Source organism: Gnatocerus cornutus, chromosome 1 (genome assembly GCF_029298725.1).
Source record: "Gnatocerus cornutus isolate USDA-ARS CGAHR chromosome 1, icGnaCorn1.1, whole genome shotgun sequence".
Classification (NCBI taxonomy): domain Eukaryota; kingdom Metazoa; phylum Arthropoda; class Insecta; order Coleoptera; family Tenebrionidae; genus Gnatocerus; species Gnatocerus cornutus.
The window spans coordinates 31,643,298-31,661,565 of NC_142233.1; the positions used below are offsets into that span (position 1 = coordinate 31,643,298).

General features: G+C 39.3%; 6 protein-coding genes, 1 long non-coding RNA gene and 1 pseudogene across 8 annotated transcripts; 5 read left to right on the forward strand and 3 right to left on the reverse strand.

Moving 5' to 3' along the window:
* Positions 1 to 2,850: 2,850 nt before the first annotated feature.
* LOC148181687 (uncharacterized) lies at positions 2,851 to 7,550 on the forward strand. 2 transcript variants are annotated; one of them, XR_015771706.1, is made up of 2 exons: positions 2,851 to 3,242; positions 7,400 to 7,550. It is a non-coding gene; the product is annotated as an uncharacterized LOC148181687 (long non-coding RNA). The 2 variants fall into 2 exon arrangements; XR_015771705.1 differs by having other exon boundaries at positions 2,851 to 3,580; positions 7,400 to 7,486.
* LOC148181688 (BSD domain-containing protein 1-B-like) lies at positions 7,546 to 9,154 on the forward strand. Its single transcript, XM_088049967.1, has 7 exons — positions 7,546 to 7,636; positions 7,770 to 7,815; positions 7,861 to 7,977; positions 8,060 to 8,117; positions 8,166 to 8,478; positions 8,528 to 8,640; positions 8,689 to 9,154. Exons 1-7 carry the CDS (start codon positions 7,626 to 7,628, stop codon positions 8,976 to 8,978), a joined length of 948 nt encoding a protein of 315 aa, XP_087906093.1. The 5' UTR covers positions 7,546 to 7,625; the 3' UTR covers positions 8,979 to 9,154.
* Positions 9,018 to 11,855, reverse strand: Ddx1 (ATP-dependent RNA helicase Ddx1). The gene is made up of 9 exons (XM_088049963.1): positions 11,723 to 11,855; positions 11,624 to 11,675; positions 11,394 to 11,575; positions 10,903 to 11,345; positions 10,678 to 10,857; positions 9,762 to 10,623; positions 9,600 to 9,715; positions 9,452 to 9,553; positions 9,018 to 9,405 (listed from the first exon to the last, which is right to left on the reverse strand). Exons 1-9 carry the CDS (start codon positions 11,736 to 11,738, stop codon positions 9,163 to 9,165), a joined length of 2,196 nt encoding a protein of 731 aa, XP_087906089.1. The 5' UTR covers positions 11,739 to 11,855; the 3' UTR covers positions 9,018 to 9,162.
* A 10-nt stretch (positions 11,856 to 11,865) lies between these two features.
* LOC148181690 (vacuolar protein-sorting-associated protein 25 pseudogene) lies at positions 11,866 to 12,543 on the forward strand (annotated as a pseudogene).
* On the reverse strand, positions 12,493 to 14,106 carry LOC148181691 (ATP-dependent RNA helicase Ddx1-like). The gene is made up of 6 exons (XM_088049964.1): positions 14,016 to 14,106; positions 13,917 to 13,968; positions 13,687 to 13,868; positions 13,196 to 13,638; positions 12,971 to 13,150; positions 12,493 to 12,916 (listed from the first exon to the last, which is right to left on the reverse strand). The coding sequence occupies exons 1-6, from the start codon at positions 14,029 to 14,031 to the stop codon at positions 12,623 to 12,625; spliced, it is 1,167 nt and encodes a 388-aa protein (XP_087906090.1). The 5' UTR covers positions 14,032 to 14,106; the 3' UTR covers positions 12,493 to 12,622.
* Positions 14,107 to 14,155: 49 nt separating this feature from the next.
* Positions 14,156 to 14,836, forward strand: LOC148181692 (vacuolar protein-sorting-associated protein 25-like). The gene has a single exon (XM_088049969.1). The coding sequence runs from the start codon at positions 14,260 to 14,262 to the stop codon at positions 14,791 to 14,793; it is 534 nt and encodes a 177-aa protein (XP_087906095.1). The 5' UTR covers positions 14,156 to 14,259; the 3' UTR covers positions 14,794 to 14,836.
* LOC148181693 (ATP-dependent RNA helicase Ddx1-like) lies at positions 14,786 to 16,399 on the reverse strand. Its single transcript, XM_088049966.1, has 6 exons — positions 16,309 to 16,399; positions 16,210 to 16,261; positions 15,980 to 16,161; positions 15,489 to 15,931; positions 15,264 to 15,443; positions 14,786 to 15,209 (listed from the first exon to the last, which is right to left on the reverse strand). The coding sequence occupies exons 1-6, from the start codon at positions 16,322 to 16,324 to the stop codon at positions 14,916 to 14,918; spliced, it is 1,167 nt and encodes a 388-aa protein (XP_087906092.1). The 5' UTR covers positions 16,325 to 16,399; the 3' UTR covers positions 14,786 to 14,915.
* Positions 16,400 to 16,448: 49 nt separating this feature from the next.
* LOC148181694 (vacuolar protein-sorting-associated protein 25-like) lies at positions 16,449 to 17,129 on the forward strand. The gene has a single exon (XM_088049968.1). It carries the CDS (start codon positions 16,553 to 16,555, stop codon positions 17,084 to 17,086), a length of 534 nt encoding a protein of 177 aa, XP_087906094.1. The 5' UTR covers positions 16,449 to 16,552; the 3' UTR covers positions 17,087 to 17,129.
* Positions 17,130 to 18,268: the final 1,139 nt, after the last annotated feature.

Sequence of the window (18,268 nt, forward strand, 5' to 3'; positions counted from 1 at the left end):
TTAAAAATATGTAGATAAATGAGAAAAAAGAAAGTATACCTAACAATAAAATCAAAAGAACAAGAATTGAGAACAAATAGAACAAATAGAAACATATTATCAACATTATACAAATGAAATATAAATAAACATTCAGTTAAAATGAAAAAAAAAGAAGAACAAACGATAAAAAACAAAACCCAAAAGTAGAATATCAATTAAAAAAGTCAAAAAAATTAAAACGAATACAACTCTACAATTAAACAGGAGAATGTTGTGTTTTAAGAATTTGAACTTTAAAGGCTAAAAATATCTAATAAATCAATCGATCATTGTGTTGGTAGTAGTGTCTGTCCATCTCAAAACATCTCCATGGAAAAGCTGCCTAGTTAAATATCAATAGATTCGCAATTGTCACTGTTGACATGTGTCAAAACCGATTCCAAACAGTGCTACCAACATGCAATAAAATGCATGGCTTACTACTCGATTACAATTCTCCAGTTGAAAACCGGAAATCAAAAGCAATAAGAGAAGTACACAACTCCAGTCTAGCTAAAAAACACAAACTGCATTCTTTAATAGTGTTATAGCACGGAGTTCTGACTTCAGATAATATTTTTTCTCAGTTTCCAATTTTCGAATGTATCAACGAAACGAACAATAAGCGGAAATAGTTTTCTCAATCACATGTTATTGCTTGATAAATCTTTCATTTCTTACTCAATAAATCTACTTTTGCCCGATTTCCGTCGAAAATTTTCCAAAAACGACGTTATTACGCCACTGTGGTAATTTATAGATACCAAATCGCGAGATCTGATAGTTTTACAGTTATTTGGGTATATCTCGAAATGGTGTTCACAACTAGAGAGATGATATCTCAATATTTCCGGTTAGGCCCAAGATGGCGAGTTCACTTTATGCATGGATTGTTTTTAGAGCGTATGCAAATTGAGCGTATGAGAAACGGTAGAATTAAGAAATGCGACCGAAGAGAAAAAAATCATGTGGATGGATGCCTGCTGATCGAATATTCATTATTGAAAAAAATATTATTTGATTTTTTTGTATCGAGGGTGCATTAGCATATCGCTACGAGTAATTTTGAATTAATTTATTATCCAACGTTCATCCCACAAAAATACAAATGTAAAAGTTGTCGGTAACGTCTTGTATATCAATTGTAAAAGCGGTGACATTTTGACATATGTTGATTAATATTAATATCAGGAAAGCCCATCCTGTCGATGCCGTTCCAACACCTTTCAACGAAGATAAAGAGCCACATCTTCAGTTTAATTCAGTTTCGTAGCCGGAGTAGAGGAGGTGGAGAAAAATGGACGGGCCAAAAAAAAGAGAACGGACCAAAAAACGAACAACAGGAAATTCAAAACATGGAGGACTTTAATAGAGTAAATTGAATATAAACAACGGGGCCCTTTGTTGTCGTTTGGGGTTTTCCTGAAGGTCGCAGAATTTTTTACTCCAGTTTGGATCTTTATCATTGTTAAGACAACAACCGTATTATTGCAGACAAAGTTTTAAATAATTTATAAATTCGCTTAATTAAGTAGTAGAGTAATCCGAGTACCGTCATTTCCCCTAAGAATGTAAATCGGTTCTTTCGATCCCACGACTCAACAATTGCCTTCTTCCTCACCAACTCTTAATTAACCGTAAAAAATACACTCGTGTCAGTTTTTGTAAATATTCCACCGGAAATGGAGCTTTTGCAATTTTAATTATACAGTTACACCGATTTAGGTTAAACCACCTCCTCCACGATTAGAAACCTCTCCTCAGCGACTTGAACGTTCGATCAAACGACGAACCTCCTAAAAATATCTCATAAAAGCGCCCAGTGAATTCACAACACATGTCGATATCATGCATCAACACTTGAACATTGGATGTTTTAAACATTACTTCGCATGGTCGCTCTACCGAAAACTAATGGATACTTTGTGGCCGAAAATTGTTGGCGAAGAAATGACAAATAAAAAGACAGTATTTGCGGTTCGTCTTCTGCGTATGTGGATTTGGATTTTTATGCGGCGGTCGTTGCAAGCAACGGACTTGAGACTGCAGTAGGAATAGACTTTAGTAAATTTCGAAGTCGGCGATCGGCTTTAGAGATATTTAAGGAGACCGCCGGCCAAACGGATAATTTATTATTGTGAACTTCCACTCAGTTTCTACATAATCATGGTGCATCTGTAATTTGCTGGGGACGCGGTGACATTCGAAATTATATTGTACGATTCATTAATAGATGAGACGATCCACATTTTTACTCAGTAATTCGCCCGGAGCTTTGAGCTATTGTCAAATTCAATTACTGCCAACACTAATTAAAAATGACTTTAGTGGGTTCGAAACTGTCAACATTGGTATTTGAAAGACAGTGTTACCAAAGACACTATCGCGATTTTCGTTCCTTAATTTTTGCTTATCAGATTCGAGGTAAAATTTTTCTTCTTCCTCTGCATCCGCCTGCATTCATCCAAGCCGACATCAATAGAAACCGTCGGCCACAAAATCGAATGCGATCCGATTTCCAAGATTAAGAACTGTTATTTACTACTGATAAGCAACCGCAAAGCAATTTCAACCACCGATACCTTTTATATATGCACCGTTATAACATGATTCATACGTCGTTAAACGCGCAAAAAGCAAACAAGCAATTAAAATAAATTCTTATTAGTCGTAGCCGATAGTCGGAAGATTTAGGAATCTGAGACTGTTTTGTATAAAAAGAATAAGAGCTGTGACAGGTAAGATGCAGTTAGTTAGCAACTATTGGCCGCCAGATGTCAGCACGGTAGCGGGTGACAGCGAGAGCTAATATATGTCCGAGATAGTCGCGACAGCGGTCCAGGACCGGAGCCAACGCTTGCACTAACCGGAATCCTATAAGAAACCATTTGGTACCATCTCGTGCCAAAACCGAAAATTCTGGTTAGAAGCGTCTTGGTTTTTGGTCCTGGAATTAGATCAAGAGATAAATGAAGAGAACAAGCGATGGAAAGTCTCTTTAACGTGTGGGAACTGTGACAAGTGACGAGTGCCCCGGTTGGTTGATGAACAATAGAGGTCCTCGGGTCGTTCCTTGTGTGACACCATCGCCTGCAACAAATCAGTGGAGTCCGCCTCTGGTGTCGGCATCGTATTTTCAGTCTAGAGCGGTATGCGATCGCTCGCGACCATAACTCGCGAACTGCCATCTGACCACGCACTATCTACATATACATATACAGGTACCGACCGCAGATCCATAGTACGAACCTCAATCCTTCGAAAGAAGAATCGGAATTTTTTTCCATACATCGACGAAAATACTTGGTCGACCACCATATTACCCGGCATTTATGAGTCATTGGACACGTCAAGGAGACCATAATTAAATGCGAATGCGAATTTACATAAGAATTTTCGTCCGCGCGACGAAAACAGATGAAGATTTTTCGAAGCAACGACGCGACGCCCTCTTTTTATGAGAAATTATGAATAATTATGTCACTTTCTAATGGAGTATTTAACATTTAAATGTGGATTCATAAATCTATGGTCGATGGATTACGAGCGTGCACTTGAGGTAATAAAATCGACGGTGTGTGCTCATCCTCTTATTTATTGTATCTACGTAGGTACGAGTGCATTTACATTCGGAATTAATGAATTTATCTATTGTGCATTAAGAGCGTTAGTGCTCTATGCAAATGCGACAGTGAGGTTCATTATTCATGGGTAAATACGAATACTATAAGTTGTCTGATCGAAATAAGTTGGTAATGAAATTATAACATTTAGTTCTATCTTAGATCAACGAAGTAAAATTTTGGCGCGACTTCTACTGATACGTCTCGTCTAGAATTGCTTTTCTTGTTTGTTTTTTTCTCTTCTTTTTCTCCTTTTGTAACTTTATTCGTACACTTTTCGCTTTCCTCGCTCCGGTAATATAAGGTTTATGGCTTTCTTCAGCTCTTACATAATGTTCATCAGAGAAGATTGTCTTCTCTCTCGATCTCTACTCCCGCACCTGCATCTTCGGTTTAACAAATTCTAATTTGATAGTTTGATAGTTTTGTTAAAAAAATGTCAAGAATATTTTCTCTCTATTTTCTGTAAGCTCAGCAGTTGCCCTTCACTTTCCAAATAGTTTTGTCTTCCGGCATTCTCTTTTATTTCTTTATTATTTTCAATACATCAAGATTTCTCACTTTTTGTCGATCCTTCTTTTTCTCAATTAATAAAAGTATCTATTAGCTATTCCGGCTTTAGCCAGATTAAGATCTAAAGTGTTCCATCTGAGACTTTAATTTTCTTTTCAAAATGGAATACCTAATAAATGGTATTTTAAAGAACAAGGAACTGAAATAGTTTTTTTTATCCCTTATGAGATGTTTAAACACCAAGTTAGAGCTGAGAGAATAAAAATTATTTAATCCAGTTCTGGTCAGACGCTTTATCTGTGTCGATTTATGTTAAAAAAACGTCAGAAAAATTGTGTGGAAAAGTATCATCTATGTAGAAAATTGTACGGTTTCGTAGAGGATAGATTAATGAAAAAGGTGAAAAATAGGCAGCAAAATATATGGGTAAAAAAAAGATTTTGATGTTGAATATTGATCGTTGATTTTGCACAAAATTTTGTCAACATAAGCTCTAAATTTAAGAATTATGTAGATATTTCCACTTTTATCTCAATGTGACAGGAAAAGTAGACACGTTTGTTATTAACATGTTTCTCAGGATTACATGTCAAAATTATAAAGCATTAAACCATGCAAATAAGAGCAGACGATTTGGCTAAATATAGATACCTGCATTTTGAAATGTCAAACCGAATCAACTGCTGAACTGCCAACATTTTAAAAATGCCTTTTGGAAATTTATTGTTGTCGTTTGTTAGCCAACTAATAAGTGTCTATTATTCCAAATATTTCGAACTAATTTTTGATCATCAAAAACAGTTTTGAGCAAATTATATTTGATTATTTTTTAAAATTTTTTATAAATTATTATATGTAAATTGTCGTCTAAGCGGCAACTACCGCAATCTCAATTTTTACAAAGTCATGCGGGAGCCCAAAAAAATAGTTTTTTCGTTAGTGTAAATAATTTTTTTCAATGACTATTTCATATCAAATTTTAGCTTAAGGTTAGATCTATTCAGTAATACAAAAGATGATCTCTAGCAGTAAGTTTCCCGCGAAAAATTCATCTGAGAAAAAGTAGTAATAAAATATTTTCACAACTGAGGTTGCGGATGTTGCCGCTTGACGACGAAATGCAGCATTACTGTCAAAGGTTACTTTAGATATTTTGTCATGTGGTGCCCAATATTTTTTGTCAAAACTGTAGAAGATATTGAAACATATAAAATGAGTCTCATAATACAATATGTCCCCGGATTGAGTACACACGAGAAAAAAAAACTTTATTTTTCATTTTACAAAAAAATGACAAAGGATTAACATTTTTTCCCTTTTGTGAACTCAATACTGTATAATAAACTGCAACACAAAATACACATTTCGTAGGCATCCTTTTCTAAATTTTATTTCTACAAAAGTTACAAATACATATAGTAAATCTGCATTCACAAAACATAAAAATTACTAAGAGTGCCGATACCAAATTACCCTAATCAGAAAAGTTGGAGAGAATGATAACCAAATAGACTATTGACAATTATAATGCCAAAATTTCAAAATAAAATCTTAAATTTCCATTCAGTCTGCAAGAAACCGTAAAAAATATATAATTTCGGCATTGGAAAGTTTCAACAAGACACTAAGGAGTTCTCTAAGGTAAACTGAAGTGACATTGACAACAAACTTCAAAGTACAGTCCCATGAAATGTTGATTTAAAAGTACACTCCGATTTTACAGAAATTAAAGGTAACTTGATTTTTATGTTTTGGGAATGGATATTAGTTATTGGATAAATTTAACATTACGTCGACTTAGGTCGCTAAGGGGTCAAATTCAAGTTATTTAGCGACGTCGCTAAAGTGTTTGCGATGTAGCAACGCCAATCACATCACGGCTACCTTAGCAACTTCGCTAAATAGCGACGTCGTAAACGACTTGAACTAGACCCTAAGCTGCTTAAGTTAAGTCGATTTTGAATTTTTTTAACCGAAGTCGAGAAATCTTATATTTTTATGTCGTCAAATCTTTGATTTGAACATTTAAGGAATGAAAATAGAACGTTTCTTAATTCTTAAATAATAACACATAAAGAAAATTTATTGGATCAATTCTTGGTGTTGACAAAAATTATCAAAATTACAATTTATTCCCAAACACCAAATTTTGTCAAAAAATGCTGACGCTCTGATGATCATGATCATCATCATCATCATGATCATCGCTGTGATGATGATAGCATTGCTATCGAAACGCGCGTTAGCATTTTTTGACAAAATTTGGTGTTTGGGAATAAATTGTAATTTTTTGATAATAACACATAAAAGGATTCAACGCTGTAGCATTGTTTCCGTTTTTATAAAATTGAAAACGCATTTTGTTCAAAAATGAACTTAGCAACTGAACAACTTAAGCCAACAATTAGCAATAATTCTGTCAAATAAACCAAGCAAAGTGTTGCAATTATTTATGATATTGTGGATAAGATCCTTATGTTCAGTGAATGCTCAATAAATGCTGTTGCAGCCGCCAGCCCTTCTGCACGACGATAACCTTTAGAACAAAATTTTAGGTGTTTAGAAACAACGTTAATATGTATAACAAACTAACCGAATGAAAGAATGACTAGGGACCGAACAGTCACAGGCATGCAAAATAAAGTCCAAGTAATTAAAATTCATAAATTGTGTAAAATGGATGCCCACCTACGTTGAACCGTCATCTTTTTAGAAATATTTTGGTATCTAATAACAACTGGAAAATGTATTTTGTGTTGCGTTTCCAAATCGTTAGAGTCCCGTTATTACACGACTCACACTCTGTACATATCATTAATTAACACTTACCTTTGTTTAAATAATTATCAGCAGAGTAGCAATTCTGTTGAGAGGGTTGTTTCAACTGTTCTTGTTGCTCCGAAGCAGAAGGCTGTGAACTAATCAAATAGTATAATCACTTCTCCTTGTCCGAATTTCATTCGAAAACCGCAAAGTCAAGTCATTTTGTTCAAAAAACAGTAAATAAATCAATTATTACTAAAAATTGAAAGAAATTAACCTGACCTCAAAACACTCCAAAAGTGCTTTGATATTGTGAAGGAAATTCAAGCAGGCTATGCCTAGAATTTCGCAAACGATTTTCATCCAAATTTTCTTCCACAAGCATGAAAACTAATGTTCTATACACCAAAACTGAAGAAAAACTTCCTATTTTTAAGGAAAATTCACAAGAAACTCAAAACAATTCAAACTTTTTCCAGAATCACTCACAAAAAGCCAAGCGTCGGCCTCTTCCGCCGGTAACACAAACTCTGCGTTGGACCAACAGTGCCCAATTTTACCGACCCAGCTATTATTTACAATATGGCGGTGAAGTATCAGTTGTGTTAACAAAAAGAAAACAAAACGTCAAAATTAACAGTTTGTCTCCATAAAAAATCAAAATTTCACGTGAAATTTCAACAGTGTCATCTGCAAAACTGAGTTATGGCAGAACAGTAAGTATCAATCTTCTCCACTGTCATTAATTTGGAATTGAAGGATGTCCCATCCATATGTAATAACAATAACCCAAAATTTTTTGTGTGTTTTGGACTAGACCATAAATTAATCGTCGTTGCGTAATTTCAGGGATGATAACTGGTTTGGAAGTTGGCTGAATGCAGCGCGAGATAAGGTAAAAACTAACAAAACGTTGGAAAAAAATGCACATTTTTTGTAGAGCTCCAAAGTTTACGAGTTCGTCAAAAAAGACTTGGAGGAGTTTGGTAATGCCGTTCGCAGCGAAGCGAGTCAAGTAGTTTCATCCACAGGAAACGCAATTGAAAAAACTCTGAAGGTGAATTTCATTGTTTTCTTATCTACATGTTAATTGAACCACCACGCTGTTAATTTTCGACATTAAATCGGTTTTTCCTTAGCTGGACTCGCCAGACTCAACTGCCAGTTCCATGAAAAGAAGTTTCAGTTCTTTTCTTGGTAACAACTCAATGTTTGATCTCCCAAAGCTAATTTCTGTACCTTCAGGTCAAATGAACACTGTCCTAAACCCAAGTCCAGATGATTCAGATACCGAAGCCATTTTAATTCTTGAAGACTCAGAAACCGTTACTTTAACAAAGTTGCAAAAAGCTGTGTATGACTTGCAAAAAGAAGACTCCACTTTTACTGAGGATCCTCAGGAACTTCTTGCGAAGAAATTTGAGTGCTGGCTGGAGATCATCGACGATCAGCTGTCGGAAGACAGAATAAATAAGCACTTACAGAGTTCTGTTGTCCTTCAAAACCAATACGAGAAACTTGTGCCTGAGACTGTGCCACATACACTATTCTGGAAAAGGTAAACGGGGAAAACTGAGCAATTGGGGGTAGCAACTCACGTTTTTCAGGTACTTATTTAAAAAAGCGTTACTAGAAGATGAAATCGCTCACCAAGAGGCCATGGAAAAGAAGGAGAAAAAGGAAAAGTCGATGACGGTGGAGACAGTGAAATGGGAAAAAGGTTTGCGCCCACGTCCTCCTACTCCCGTTAATGTGAAGTCTTTTCCAGAGGACTTTGCTCCATACATTGAACTCACAGAAGAAGAACAAATAAAACTGTTGCAGGAATACGAAAAAGAGATTAAAACTAAGCACGACAGTCCCAGTAAACCCGAAAAACCGTCTTCAGCGATTCCAGAATCTTGTGATAATAGTTCTAAAGTTTCCTTAGAACAAGAGTTGAAAAACTCCGAACCGAAAGTTATTAATAAAGTTGATTCCGCTATTAGTCTAGATACCGCCAGTAGTAATAGTAGCACCGATGGGGATTGGGAAAAAGTGGGTGAAATCGAAAAATAGATCGCTGTAATCTTAAATTTTTATCTTACAGTAGTCGACACAATGCAAATTTTGGGGAACTTTTATTTATTTGAATTTTGCAATAAAATTGTTTTTACTAGTCTAATTTGTTTCAACTATTGTATTTTATATTATATTGTTTATCTCAATAAATTGATGTATGCATTATTACCTCACACGGTGCCTATGCTTTCGCAACCTTGGCCAAATGTCGCTTTAAATACAACAGTTGAGCATCGCTCTCTAATTTCGTCAAACTTTTGACAATGGGGGCCATTTGAGCGGTGTGATTTTGGTAATTTGACGTCTGCAGCTTTCTTTTTTGCCCATAAACAACTTTCCCGTCGAACTCATCGGATGGGACTTTCAGATCTGCCTCAACTTGTTGAATTGTAACGTTTAAGTGCTCTTCAATATCGGCTAAGTACTACAAACTAACATTACTTTCGATAATACGACTAGAGAATACCAACCTGGGGCTCATTATACCAAATACAGCAACCTTTTTGTTCCACTAAGTTGGTATTCCAGCAGTTGCGCCCGCGGGATTTACACCACTCGCCGTGGTACCACACCTGGAACAAGTTTAGTTATTTTTGTAATGACAGTTGGTACGAGTACCTTTTCAGGCACCGAGCTCACGAGACTGATCGCGAGTCCCATACGCTCGGCTCTTCCAACTCGACCGATTCTATGGACGTAGTTTGATTTTTCATCAGGAAGTGTTACATTAATCACTGCAAAAACGAGTTAAATTAAACGAGTTGGGGGAATTTGACTCACTGAATGGCAGCCCTGTGATATCGAGTCCTCGCGCGGCTACATCCGTGCAAATCAAAAATTTTACTTTTTGCTGCTTGAACATTTCCAAGTTACTTTTTCTCTCGTTGGGTTTCCTGTCTCCGTGTAAACACACGCAGGAGTACCGAGTCTTGTCTATTTGCTTCAGATACTTCTCTAGGTTATCACAGTCTAGTTTAGTCCGACAAAAAATGATCGCTCGGTCCATTTTATGCTCGTCTATCGCCCGAACGCAGTACTCCCCTTTCAACATTTTAATCGCTTCGCTCAGAGTCTCAGGGCTGTTATTCCCCGGCCTCGCATTATCCTGCGCGTGAACGCCATCGGTCAAAATGTGGCGCTTCAGGTTGTTCCACGATCTGTCTTTCTGGGGGTCCACCATGACCACCACGTGATGTACAGTCTCCGGGACGGCGTCCTCGCCTTTCAGATCGATCCACGTCGGGAAATGCATGAGTTTTTCCGCCATTTTCTTCACTTCAAAGGCGTGCAAAGTGGCGCTACAGACAATCATTTGGAGACGCCGCCCGTCTGCTGTGATTTTCGGCATTTGCCGGTGGAGTCTTTCGATGAGGTCTGTGTAGCCTTGTTTTAAGAGACCGTCGGCTTCGTCGAGGACGAAAAAGCGGCAATTTGAAAGGAGTAAATAGCCTCCTTGGATAAGGTCCTCCAGGCGCCCGGGGGTACCAACTATAATGTCGGCCCCCACGTTTTGTAAAGTGGAGATCTGTTCCTTGACGTTGACGCCCCCGATGACGAGGAGGTCACGGATCGGTGGGTTTTCTAAGTGTTTTTTGAAGTTTTTTATTTGGTTGGAGGTCTGTTCGGCTAATTCTCTAGACGGCTATGGAAAAAAATAATTATTCATTACATAAAGATCAGAAAAAAGTTCAAAAACCTCAATTATGATCGCTTGAGGCGCGTTGTTCATAAGTTTGATCGCGCCTTCCGCTGGTGTGTCACCAGAATTCGTGTTAACTACCACTTTTTCGCTAGGGGCTGATTTCATAGGAACGTAACCTTTAGGAAGGGCATATTTGAACGGCTCTTCCCCGAAATTGAACGCCATTTCCGCGTTCTACAAAACAATTAGTCTGGCGGTGTTTTTCCCACGATTACCAACCTTTAAAACCACAGCTGGAAAAAAACTCAAATGCAGCATCTGCTTGTTGATTGAAAACGCATTTCCGAGATCGTTTCCGTTTTTCAGGAACTTGATTTGACCGTTGTCGAGGTCGAGGAGACACGTGATCACGTCGCTCTTTCCGAAAGGCTCTCCATAGTCGTCAAACTGTTTGTTGTTTGATTTTTTTCCAGTACCCCCAAACCCAAACCCGTTTCTACAAGTCCCTAGATCTAATTTCGCCTGGAGGGTGGACCACCCCACTCTACAGAGTCCCTCGTCGGTGACTGTGGCTTCAAAGGCGTATTTACCGCCGCCTTGAACCCCCCGAGTGCATCTACCCCCATGCCACTCCTTGAATTCTCGAGATTGAACTCTTAGACCGCAGGGGGCGACGGCTAGGGCGCTCCCACGGTCAATCATTGACATTGTCCAAGGTTTAGCTACAATAAACTGTAGTTATGATAAAAAAGGAAATTGTAGGGTTTTACATGTGGAAGTTGAAACGTTTGAGGTTTTTCCGCTTTGTATGTCCTTGAGAGTCTCCCAGACGATTTGAATGATGGGGAGGCAGAAGGCGGCGGTTTTTCCGCTCCCGGTTTCCGCCGCCATGAGGACGTCGCCGCCCCCGAGGACGAGGGGGATGCCCTCCGCTTGGATGTCCGTCGGCAAACTAGAAAAACTGAATTATTTTGGGGATTTTTAAGAGGTGACCACGTACGTCCATTCCATTTCATCGATGGCTTTACCGATTTCGGGAAGAACACCAAATTCTGCAAGAAACGCTCAACTTCACATTATCAAGAGTGCTCGGTCTTACCCTCAAAAGCCGTCATTTTCTTCTATTTTATTTAAGTTTTTTCTGAATTAGCCCTATTTATTTTTAAAGAATTCGCCGGTTCTGTGACAACCAGTTGACATTTGACAGCTATTTGACACTTTGATCAAGTTTAAACCAAAAAACCCCAAACTGTGACGTTTGTCAAACACTTATAACCTCAAATCTCAAACATCAACCCTGCAAAATTTCGCCCCAGTGATGGTACAACCCCTTACACCGCACCATGTCCGAAACTGAGATTGAATGGCCTTGGCAATGCAGTTTCCCCCCGTTTTTCACGTTGCAACCCCACCCAGAGACTCGTGCTAAACAATTTTCGGCATGGAAGTCCCTCATCTTAGACTACTGCCAGAAGAACAAACTCTACATCATCGATGTAAGGGAAGCCCACCAGTTACCTCTTTTCCACAACTCTGTCATCAACCGTAAGTTAGACGGGGCGGTCATTGTTTCGATTCTCTCAGAATTATCGAAAAGTGGCAACGCGGGGGCCCTCGATAAAGTGAAGAATCGGTGGGAGATATACTGGCATACGTTGGAGGAATGGGCTTCGATGATCTATGAACATGTGTGTGAGAATGGGATGCAGAATAGCGTACTGACGTTGTTTGAGTTGTCGCAAGGGGATGATGTCCAGGGTAAGGAGTTTGCGGGGATCCAAACAGATGTTTTGATTAAAGCGCTGCGAGTTTTGGAAGGGGAGAGAAAGTGCGAGCTTATTTTGTCAGACGATGATCAAGGAGTGAAGTTTTTTTAAAGTATGTATGCATTTGTTATAATAAATTATTTTATCACTACAAGTAAGGCCCCTTCAGAACACAACACATTTTTAATAATTTCAACCTGGTTTTCAAGATAACTTTTGAAAAGTTAAAATTTTTAAAGTAAAAATTTTTCGATGAGGTCTGTGTAGCCTTGTTTTAAGAGACCGTCGGCTTCGTCGAGGACGAAAAAGCGGCAATTTGAAAGGAGTAAATAGCCTCCTTGGATAAGGTCCTCCAGGCGCCCGGGGGTACCAACTATAATGTCGGCCCCCACGTTTTGTAAAGTGGAGATCTGTTCCTTGACGTTGACGCCCCCGATGACGAGGAGGTCACGGATCGGTGGGTTTTCTAAGTGTTTTTTGAAGTTTTTTATTTGGTTGGAGGTCTGTTCGGCTAATTCTCTAGACGGCTATGGAAAAAAATAATTATTCATTACATAAAGATCAGAAAAAAGTTCAAAAACCTCAATTATGATCGCTTGAGGCGCGTTGTTCATAAGTTTGATCGCGCCTTCCGCTGGTGTGTCACCAGAATTCGTGTTAACTACCACTTTTTCGCTAGGGGCTGATTTCATAGGAACGTAACCTTTAGGAAGGGCATATTTGAACGGCTCTTCCCCGAAATTGAACGCCATTTCCGCGTTCTACAAAACAATTAGTCTGGCGGTGTTTTTCCCACGATTACCAACCTTTAAAACCACAGCTGGAAAAAAACTCAAATGCAGCATCTGCTTGTTGATTGAAAACGCATTTCCGAGATCGTTTCCGTTTTTCAGGAACTTGATTTGACCGTTGTCGAGGTCGAGGAGACACGTGATCACGTCGCTCTTTCCGAAAGGCTCTCCATAGTCGTCAAACTGTTTGTTGTTTGATTTTTTTCCAGTACCCCCAAACCCAAACCCGTTTCTACAAGTCCCTAGATCTAATTTCGCCTGGAGGGTGGACCACCCCACTCTACAGAGTCCCTCGTCGGTGACTGTGGCTTCAAAGGCGTATTTACCGCCGCCTTGAACCCCCCGAGTGCATCTACCCCCATGCCACTCCTTGAATTCTCGAGATTGAACTCTTAGACCGCAGGGGGCGACGGCTAGGGCGCTCCCACGGTCAATCATTGACATTGTCCAAGGTTTAGCTACAATAAACTGTAGTTATGATAAAAAAGGAAATTGTAGGGTTTTACATGTGGAAGTTGAAACGTTTGAGGTTTTTCCGCTTTGTATGTCCTTGAGAGTCTCCCAGACGATTTGAATGATGGGGAGGCAGAAGGCGGCGGTTTTTCCGCTCCCGGTTTCCGCCGCCATGAGGACGTCGCCGCCCCCGAGGACGAGGGGGATGCCCTCCGCTTGGATGTCCGTCGGCAAACTAGAAAAACTGAATTATTTTGGGGATTTTTAAGAGGTGACCACGTACGTCCATTCCATTTCATCGATGGCTTTACCGATTTCGGGAAGAACACCAAATTCTGCAAGAAACGCTCAACTTCACATTATCAAGAGTGCTCGGTCTTACCCTCAAAAGCCGTCATTTTCTTCTATTTTATTTAAGTTTTTTCTGAATTAGCCCTATTTATTTTTAAAGAATTCGCCGGTTCTGTGACAACCAGTTGACATTTGACAGCTATTTGACACTTTGATCAAGTTTAAACCAAAAAACCCCAAACTGTGACGTTTGTCAAACACTTATAACCTCAAATCTCAAACATCAACCCTGCAAAATTTCGCCCCAGTGATGGTACAACCCCTTACACCGCACCATGTCCGAAACTGAGATTGAATGGCCTTGGCAATACAGTTTCCCCCCGTTTTTCACGTTGCAACCCCACCCAGAGACTCGTGCTAAACAATTTTCGGCATGGAAGTCCCTCATCTTAGACTACTGCCAGAAGAACAAACTCTACATCATCGATGTAAGGGAAGCCCACCAGTTACCTCTTTTCCACAACTCTGCCATCAACCGTAAGTTAGACGGGGCGGTCATTGTTTCGATTCTCTCAGAATTATCGAAAAGTGGCAACGCGGGGGCCCTCGATAAAGTGAAGAATCGGTGGGAGATATACTGGCATACGTTGGAGGAATGGGCTTCGATGATCTATGAACATGTGTGTGAGAATGGGATGCAGAATAGCGTACTGACGTTGTTTGAGTTGTCGCAAGGGGATGATGTCCAGGGTAAGGAGTTTGCGGGGATCCAAACAGATGTTTTGATTAAAGCGCTGCGAGTTTTGGAAGGGGAGAGAAAGTGCGAGCTTATTTTGTCAGACGATGATCAAGGAGTGAAGTTTTTTTAAAGTATGTATGCATTTGTTATAATAAATTATTTTATCACTACAAGTAAGGCCCCTTCAGAACACAACACATTTTTAATAATTTCAACCTGGTTTTCAAGATAACTTTTGAAAAGTTAAAATTTTTAAAGTAAAAATTTTTCGATGAGGTCTGTGTAGCCTTGTTTTAAGAGACCGTCGGCTTCGTCGGGGACGAAAAAGCGGCAATTTGAAAGGAGTAAATAGCCTCCTTGGATAAGGTCCTCCAGGCGCCCGGGGGTACCAACTATAATGTCGGCCCCCACGTTTTGTAAAGTGGAGATCTGTTCCTTGACGTTGACGCCCCCGATGACGAGGAGGTCACGGATCGGTGGGTTTTCTAAGTGTTTTTTGAAGTTTTTTATTTGGTTGGAGGTCTGTTCGGCTAATTCTCTAGACGGCTATGGAAAAAAATAATTATTCATTACATAAAGATCAGAAAAAAGTTCAAAAACCTCAATTATGATCGCTTGAGGCGCGTTGTTCATAAGTTTGATCGCGCCTTCCGCTGGTGTGTCACCAGAATTCGTGTTAACTACCACTTTTTCGCTAGGGGCTGATTTCATAGGAACGTAACCTTTAGGAAGGGCATATTTGAACGGCTCTTCCCCGAAATTGAACGCCATTTCCGCGTTCTACAAAACAATTAGTCTGGCGGTGTTTTTCCCACGATTACCAACCTTTAAAACCACAGCTGGAAAAAAACTCAAATGCAGCATCTGCTTGTTGATTGAAAACGCATTTCCGAGATCGTTTCCGTTTTTCAGGAACTTGATTTGACCGTTGTCGAGGTCGAGGAGACACGTGATCACGTCGCTCTTTCCGAAAGGCTCTCCATAGTCGTCAAACTGTTTGTTGTTTGATTTTTTTCCAGTACCCCCAAACCCAAACCCGTTTCTACAAGTCCCTAGATCTAATTTCGCCTGGAGGGTGGACCACCCCACTCTACAGAGTCCCTCGTCGGTGACTGTGGCTTCAAAGGCGTATTTACCGCCGCCTTGAACCCCCCGAGTGCATCTACCCCCATGCCACTCCTTGAATTCTCGAGATTGAACTCTTAGACCGCAGGGGGCGACGGCTAGGGCGCTCCCACGGTCAATCATTGACATTGTCCAAGGTTTAGCTACAATAAACTGTAGTTATGATAAAAAAGGAAATTGTAGGGTTTTACATGTGGAAGTTGAAACGTTTGAGGTTTTTCCGCTTTGTATGTCCTTGAGAGTCTCCCAGACGATTTGAATGATGGGGAGGCAGAAGGCGGCGGTTTTTCCGCTCCCGGTTTCCGCCGCCATGAGGACGTCGCCGCCCCCGAGGACGAGGGGGATGCCCTCCGCTTGGATGTCCGTCGGCAAACTAGAAAAACTGAATTATTTTGGGGATTTTTAAGAGGTGACCACGTACGTCCATTCCATTTCATCGATGGCTTTACCGATTTCGGGAAGAACACCAAATTCTGCAAGAAACGCTCAACTTCACATTATCAAGAGTGCTCGGTCTTACCCTCAAAAGCCGTCATTTTCTTCTATTTTATTTAAGTTTTTTCTGAATTAGCCCTATTTATTTTTAAAGAATTCGCCGGTTCTGTGACAACCAGTTGACATTTGACAGCTATTTGACACTTTGATCAAGTTTAAACCAAAAAACCCCAAACTGTGACGTTTGTCAAACACTTATAACCTCAAATCTCAAACATCAACCCTGCAAAATTTCGCCCCAGTGATGGTACAACCCCTTACACCGCACCATGTCCGAAACTGAGATTGAATGGCCTTGGCAATACAGTTTCCCCCCGTTTTTCACGTTGCAACCCCACCCAGAGACTCGTGCTAAACAATTTTCGGCATGGAAGTCCCTCATCTTAGACTACTGCCAGAAGAACAAACTCTACATCATCGATGTAAGGGAAGCCCACCAGTTACCTCTTTTCCACAACTCTGCCATCAACCGTAAGTTAGACGGGGCGGTCATTGTTTCGATTCTCTCAGAATTATCGAAAAGTGGCAACGCGGGGGCCCTCGATAAAGTGAAGAATCGGTGGGAGATATACTGGCATACGTTGGAGGAATGGGCTTCGATGATCTATGAACATGTGTGTGAGAATGGGATGCAGAATAGCGTACTGACGTTGTTTGAGTTGTCGCAAGGGGATGATGTCCAGGGTAAGGAGTTTGCGGGGATCCAAACAGATGTTTTGATTAAAGCGCTGCGAGTTTTGGAAGGGGAGAGAAAGTGCGAGCTTATTTTGTCAGACGATGATCAAGGAGTGAAGTTTTTTTAAAGTATGTATGCATTTGTTATAATAAATTATTTTATCACTACAAGTAAGGCCCCTTCAGAACACAACACATTTTTAATAATTTCAACCTGGTTTTCAAGATAACTTTTGAAAAGTTAAAATTTTTAAAGAATTTGAAAGGTTTTTCCAAACGTACCCTTTTCAAAAAAGTCACCATTTCAAGGAAAATACACCGTTTTTTCAAACAAGAATACGGTTTGGACCAAACAAATTTCCCTTTTAAAAACATTTAAAATTAGGAATTTTACCTTGATTTCAAAGATTTTACACTGTTTAGAATTTTGTACTAATAAGGCCCCTTGAGAACACAGCTACTTTTTAAGGAAAACACCCCGATTTTCAAGGGTTAACAGAAAAGCAGAAAAATCGTGAAGACTCCCGTTTTTAAAGAATTTGCTCGGTTTTTCCAAACGTACCCTTTTTTAAATAAGTCAAAATTCGGACAAAGTCCTCATGAGCGAAGCGAATTTTAAGAAATATATCCTGCTATATCAAACGTGAATACGGTTTCGTACAAACAAATTTCTCTTTCAAAAACACTTGATGAAATTCGTCTTTTTACCCTGTTGGGCCATTTCAGCACATATGAATACGATTTCGGCCAAACAAATTCGGACAAGGTCCTCATGAGCGAAGCGAATTCGCCTTTGAAAACACTGAAAATTAGCAAAATATTCTTTATTAAATTTAAAAAAAAAAGAAAGAGGTTTCAGCCATGCTACTTTACTTGAAACTTTCAACTGTCTAACTCTCGATACTAGACGTACTATTTCCCTTTTACTTTTTCTATATAAATTGCTCCACGGTAAAATTAATAGTACCTATCTATTCGAAGGTTCTCTTTTTAGTTCCTAGAATTAACTCTAGACAACGTATATTGTTTCATGTTCCATCTTACCACACTAACTACTTTTTACGTTCTCCTGTTAATCATATGATGAATTCTTTTAATAATCTTCCACCTTCTGAATTGGATATTCATCATATGAGTTTTCAGCAATTTAAATGTTCACTGGTCGCTTTATTTTCTTAAGTTGTTTGTTTAAATAATTTGCTTTGTTTACGGTTTTTGTAAAGTTATCATTATTAAGTTTTTTTTTTATTATTATTATTAATTTAAATTGTAATGTTTTTGGCCTTATATTTGCTCTATAACTGGATGTT